At 27.4% G+C, this 6,423-nt stretch overlaps 2 protein-coding genes across 3 annotated transcripts; one reads left to right on the top strand and one right to left on the bottom strand.

Annotated features, from left to right (window-relative positions):
- Positions 1–1,477: 1,477 nt before the first annotated feature.
- On the bottom strand, positions 1,478–3,420 carry Rpl14 (ribosomal protein L14). Its single transcript, XM_070301272.1, has 4 exons — positions 3,358–3,420; positions 2,629–2,730; positions 2,011–2,205; positions 1,478–1,677 (listed from the first exon to the last, which is right to left on the bottom strand). The coding sequence occupies exons 1-4, from the start codon at positions 3,358–3,360 to the stop codon at positions 1,516–1,518; spliced, it is 462 nt and encodes a 153-aa protein (XP_070157373.1). The 5' UTR covers positions 3,361–3,420; the 3' UTR covers positions 1,478–1,515.
- Positions 3,421–3,637: 217 nt separating this feature from the next.
- On the top strand, positions 3,638–6,116 carry Surf1 (surfeit locus protein 1). Of its 2 annotated transcripts, none has more exons than XM_070301734.1 (5): positions 3,638–4,079; positions 4,546–4,667; positions 4,741–4,938; positions 5,019–5,189; positions 5,321–6,114. In XM_070301734.1, the coding sequence occupies exons 1-5, from the start codon at positions 3,879–3,881 to the stop codon at positions 5,532–5,534; spliced, it is 906 nt and encodes a 301-aa protein (XP_070157835.1). In that variant the 5' UTR covers positions 3,638–3,878; the 3' UTR covers positions 5,535–6,114. The 2 variants fall into 2 exon arrangements, with proteins under 2 accessions (XP_070157835.1, XP_070157836.1); XM_070301735.1 differs by having other exon boundaries at positions 3,961–4,083; positions 5,321–6,116.
- Positions 6,117–6,423: the final 307 nt, after the last annotated feature.

The raw sequence follows: 6,423 nt of genomic DNA, 5'->3' as shown, positions 1-6,423 counted from the left end.
CTGTGTATAACTCTCTGATCATATCTTTATTATTAAACAATAAAAGTTTCTTTCATTCTTTCGAGAAAAAAATACAATGTTAAAAGGATCATAATTCGAAAAAAATGAATGATTTTATTTTTTATTCATCGAATATTTTATTTTTGTAGAAAAAATTGCTATTTATTAATATATATTACAGTGTAGAGAAAAATTAGTAATTTGTACAAAGTTGAACATGTATTTCTTATACGAAAGAAACTGAAAGGATTAAGCGATAAAAGTGCAAATGACCATTATCCGGATACAGTTGCATAGTTGAGATTACGAAACTGTACTCGAATATATAAATCGTAATATCTGCAAAAATTCAAATTGACTTTACAAAACATTTATTTTGCGCGTGCACAATTTTTATCTGTAAAAATTTTCAAAGATAAGACACAAACGAAATGCTGAAACGCGTTTCTGTATAGTAGTTTGATTAATGCGTTTTGACGTCGATAATGATTAATCGAGGGAATAGCTCTCTATTAATTATGCCAGAAAACGTACGGATTTTTTTTTTAGGTTTATACGATGTAAAATATCGCAAAATAAACAATTAATAGTATTCCGATTGCACTTATATATATTCAAATTTTCCTATAATATACATAAATGTGTATCTTCTCATTTTTACAGAATTGATTATATACTTCAATTACTTATTTATGCTCGCGAAAGAAAATTGTTGTATTCTTGTGAATACGATCGTATTGGTCCACCGTTATATAACATATCCAATCGCATATATGATTATAAAATTGAGTCAAGTCGAAAAATACATTCGCACATCTTCCAATTCGCGCCTGCGTATGCGATATAATGACTAGGAGTAGAAAAATATTTTTTTTCCAAGATATTCTTTCTTTTAGTTGTTATGCTAGTTTTTCATAAGAAAATACGAAATGTTAACGTTGTATATAGATTTGACATATATATAAAATTATAATTTATACATAAATAAATGAATAAATAAAAATAACACAATACTCAAATATTTAGAATATATTTGTTTTAGAAATAAATATTAATCGCTAAAAATATGGTTTCTATTTATTTGACAAGTTCCCCATTTAAAAGTAAAACATGTAATAATAATTCCTATTTAAATTTTTAATACCGTATATTTCCAAGTTTATCAAAATTATAATTGCGTTTCTGCTAAAGTAAAGATATATATATTTAAATAAAATTTATATTTTAATAATTTCATAATTAACTATCGAATATCTAAAATATTGAAGCACAAAAAAAATTATTTTTTAAAATAATGATCTCTGATAATTAATTTCAATAAAGTTAGAATTATTTCTCCACTGCTGTTTCTTATTCAAGATCAAATTATTATAATAATTCACTTTTAATGCTTAAATTCAAATTTTAATTAAATAAATAGATTTTCAAGTAATAATTTCTTATTGCATGTGAAAGGAATATCATAAATAACAAGACCTTTGTAAAATAATTTTGTATTTAATTCAAAAAGTATTACTACTTTTTCGCAGCTTTTTTCGTGCTCTTCTTTGCTGCATCGCCAGTTTTAACCTTCTTGGTTTTCTTTTTTAATCTGAAAAACGCGTCTGTCCGCAATTTGTTCCTTATCTGCCTTGCTTTACGCAGTTTAAAACGATCAAAATCACAAAGTGCCGCACGCTGAAACAAAGAAGATTCCTTGTAATAAATCATAATATGTCAAAGTGTATTTTACTATCGAAATTGTAATTGTATCATCAGAATTAAGCTGGCATCATTTAAATCAGCCGGCCTTTCCTATCAATAATATTGGTTCATCATATACACATTTAAGCTATTTTATAAAATCTAATATGACAAGAAACATGTTTGGAATATTTTTTTTTTCTTTTAACAGATAGAAACTTATGTTAAGAATATAATTTTTTAAATCGAACATGAATACAATAATAATTATTTAACATAAATAGCATTTATTAATTGGTGATGAAATTGACGAATTTTTTTAATTACCTTCTTTTTAGCTTCAACTTTTCTGGACCACATTGTTTGTTTCCACAATTCATTGATATTAGCCGTTTCCCATACTTTACGTACGACACGAGTGGATCCAGAAAACGGGAAACGTAAGCGGAATTTCGTCAAGTGAAGCTCGTTGAGCCTCATTTCACAACGAGGTACACCTGTCGATGGACCATCGACCAGAACCTTAAAAAAAGTAAAAAATGAAGTATTGAATTCTAATAGAAGTATTATAGAAATCGCAATAACTGTACCATCAGACATAAATTGGCATCATTAAAGTCAGCCGGCATTTCCTATCATAATACTGGTTCATCATTTAAGTACAATTAAGAAATTACAGAGAAACAAATATATATGAAAATAAAATATCAAACTTCTCAAGGAACAGTTGTAGCATTTATTTATATTTTTGTTATGATTATAGTCTGTCTGTATGTAAATCTCTTGCATAATATTATCTGCAGCCAAAACACAATTGTAATCAATATTCTAATGTCTTACCGTTAATATCTCTTATTTACAATTAATTGCCTATTATAGTTCTTCATACCAAAAAGCTTAAATTAATAAAATTAACAATTTAATAAAAAGAAATATTATTCTTACCCGATTCTGATCAATAATATCAACGATGGTGACCAATTTGCCTTGGTAAGATCCATCGCTCACATAGGCCACACGGCCCGACTGCACAAATCTTTGAAATGGCTGTTAATGAAAGAGCACAGTATTAATGATGGCTTATAATCTATATTAATCTACAACTTTAAAAATAATAAGTTCTAGTATACAATATTAAAATTTTACGATACATATGTATTCTTGCAATTGCATAATTAAAATATAAGAAAATATAACGATACAGTAACAAATCAATTGAAGAAAGCTCTATTTGCATAATAAGATCTAAAAGATTCGAGTATATATATAAATTCTCATTAAAAAGTCTCATTAAAGATATACATATATTAAGAATGTTTCTTAATCTAATTTAAAAAATTAAATAAAAGCTTGCTGTAGAACGTACATTTCCTAAGCTATACAGATTAAAAATACAGTTTATATGTGTAACAAACGATGAATATAGTGGGGTGAATCGAGCACACATGCATCTAGAATTCCGGAGGACACGCCGTACAACATGTGATTAATAAACTCATGCGACGAGGAGGTTAAGTCTCGCGATAATTTTGCGCGAAATCCTCGCGTCCCTCGAAAATAACGAGTATCGCGCGAAAAAAGCTAAAACCGTGAAAAGAACCGACTCGTTCGTCGTTCATTACAATATTGTACGACGATAATATTATCGAGTTCCAACAATCGCTATTCACTCACCATGATTTTCCGGAAGCGAAAGAACCATACGAGACAAAAGTGGATAAACGCGCGCCCACTGCCACCAACCGCCAACCGTCAAATTCACTAGCGAGCAATAATCTCTAATTCGGACTATATACTATAGGGATTTTTTTCATCCCATTATATCAGACCATTTTAATACATACCGTACCGTGACATATTTATTTTTATTACGTCATATCGAGCATGCGCTATCGGGCGCGCAACGCGACTTCTAATCAAGGTATGTTTTATTTCGAAGCTCGGCATCAGCTGTTCTATTCCATGCTCCGTTTTGAGAGAGAGACTAGCAATACGATGAACGAAAATATATACGTATATAAATAATTTTCAATTCTTAGAGAATATATACTGATATATACACTGACAGCTGACAGAAAGTTTATATTAGAGCGCATACGCTAAGAATTATATCTTTAATGTGAATTTCTTATGCAAAAATGACAATACTTTATGATTAGAAATATTCGTTATCAGAGCTAGACATAATTAATAATATGAATTTGACGGCTGTAAAAATGTTGGGAAATTCGAGAGCTGCAAGATACGCGTTCGACAAACGAACGCACGTGTTTCTGTTCGGTAATGCGAATATGCAAGCAAGATGTAAAAGTAAAAAAATAATGCACAAGGCTGTCGAAATAAATAGATATCAACGATCGGAAGAATCTATTGGAGTGTATGGATATTGCTTGTTGGCAAGTAATACTACAAATATATTTATTACGCTTATAAGTTGTTATAAAATTTTGTATGTATCATAATGATATAGAAAGATCTTATGTTTGTGAAATATAAATAAAAATTTACGGAATAAATAATGTTATGACATATTAATTAATATATTATAATATATTATAAATCTATACAAAAGAGAAATATTAAAATTTAGAAATTTAGATGTAAAATTTATTGAACAATTTTTTCATTATAATATATTTATTATTTATAATATATACATTATAGTATATTTATATTATAAAATTGCTTAATATAAATAAATAAATATAAATTATATGTTGAACAGATTGCAATATATTAATTCTATTAATATAATAAAGATAAAACATATACAAAAAAGTGAAATTTATAATATTTTTAAATTAAAAAAGCTGATATTTTATTTTTAATTTTCATACTTTTATCTGTGCAATTCCTGTACAGGGTGTACCTATTGCTACTTTTGCACTTGGCACATGGCAAATTAAAAGATGGCGATGGAAATTAGATTTAATAAAAACCCTAAAATATCGTACTTCTGCAGAGCCAATTGATTTGCCATCTGAGTAAGATTATGGTGATTTATATTGTAAATACTATGTTAAATATAGGCACTTCATAGAAGTATGTTCTTTCCAGTTTAGATGAACTGAAGCATAAGGAATATTATCCTGTAAAAGTAAAGGGAAAGTTTTTGTATGAAAAGGAATTTTTGATAGGGCCTAGAAGTCTCATTCTAGATGGAGAGGCTATCAGCGAAAAAAGCGGTGGAATATTTTCTCGCAAGTCGGGCACAGGATATTATGTGATCACACCTTTTAAACTAGAAGATCGGGAGTAATTGCAATTTGCTTTTATTAATTATTTAAAAAGATCTTTTTATTCTACAATATAGAATTAATTATTAATTATTTCAGTTTGACTATTATGGTGAATCGTGGATGGATATCTAAAAGCGATCGTGCATCATTTAAAATAGAAAATAAGATTACAGATTCTATGGAAATAGTCGGCGTTATTAGAGCAACTGAAAAACGACCTACATTTGTACCTGCCAATGCTCCTTCAAAAGGGGTATGGCATTACAGGTATAAAGATATAATATAATATGATATTTATATCTAATTTATATATGTAAAAAATTGTATTGAAAAAATTTTTAGTAATTGAGAAATAATATTTTCTCCAATGAAACATTAAGCATTTATATTAATTCCAGGGATTTAAATGCAATGGCAAAGATAGCAGCAGCAGAACCTGTATATATAGAATTATTACCTGGATATAGCACACCACGAGGTCCAATTGGTGGCCAAACAAGAATAACTTTAAGAAACGAACATTTAAGTTATATAATCACTTGGTATGGGTTGTCTGCAAGCACATGCTATATGTGGTTTCGATATTTTGTACAGAAATTACCTCTCATTTAGTCGCATTTCTTAGAGAAAAAGATAGAAATTTATCTGAAACATATGTAAAAATGTATGAGAGAAATTTAGCTGTTCTTTAATTGCAATTATATATTTTACATTTTTCATGTAAAATCTTTTTATAAAAAAAATTCAAAAAAAGAAGATAAAGCAACGTTATTTTCTGTGATTATAGATCTGTTTATAGAATTCTTTATTCTGTAAACATAATAATTATAAGTGTACTCTCCATTTCTCTCAAAGAAATATCATTTATTGTTCTTTCGCAGAAGAAATGTAGACTTTTTCATTTTTTATTAATCATTAATAATAATAACAACGATTACTATATTGATAAAATCGTCAAGAATAGTCATGATATGTACAATATACTTTCTGATGAAATCAGCACAAAAAATATCTTTATATAAAATATGAAAATATACAGTATACAAGTTACATCTTGATCGTATATTCGCATATACTAATGATCAATGATAATAATAAAAAAAAATTCTTTAGAAAAGCAAGAGTCAAGGAAGATTAGCAGGATTGTCGGATTGTAATAAAAATAATAAAATATTTCTCTTATTAACGATGATAATTATTCTCTTAAATTTTGTGTTAATAAATTTCATTATCATCCGCGTATTTTTTTTAATATCTTGTTTTTATAACAGACGATTTACATATTTTGTTTTTAATACTTAAATATAGTAAAAGTTATTTTTATATCTAGAATTATTTGGCGTAAAAATCTATATAAACATGTTTCAACAACTATCTTTTTTAAATAGAATTTTTAAACTATCTTTCGTTTCACTGATATTTCATTAAATCGTGAAAAGCTTTTGATAGAAAAAAAACGATAAAATTTTATTACGATTATCATTTTCATTTCATTGGTGTT

Source organism: Polyergus mexicanus, unplaced genomic scaffold (assembly GCF_030449975.1).
Source record: "Polyergus mexicanus isolate NDT 795.1 unplaced genomic scaffold, iyPolMexi1.0 SCAF_9, whole genome shotgun sequence".
Classification (NCBI taxonomy): Eukaryota; Metazoa; Arthropoda; class Insecta; order Hymenoptera; family Formicidae; genus Polyergus; species Polyergus mexicanus.
Note: the sequence above shows the minus strand (reverse complement) of the source record. Positions and strands in the feature narration are given on the sequence as shown.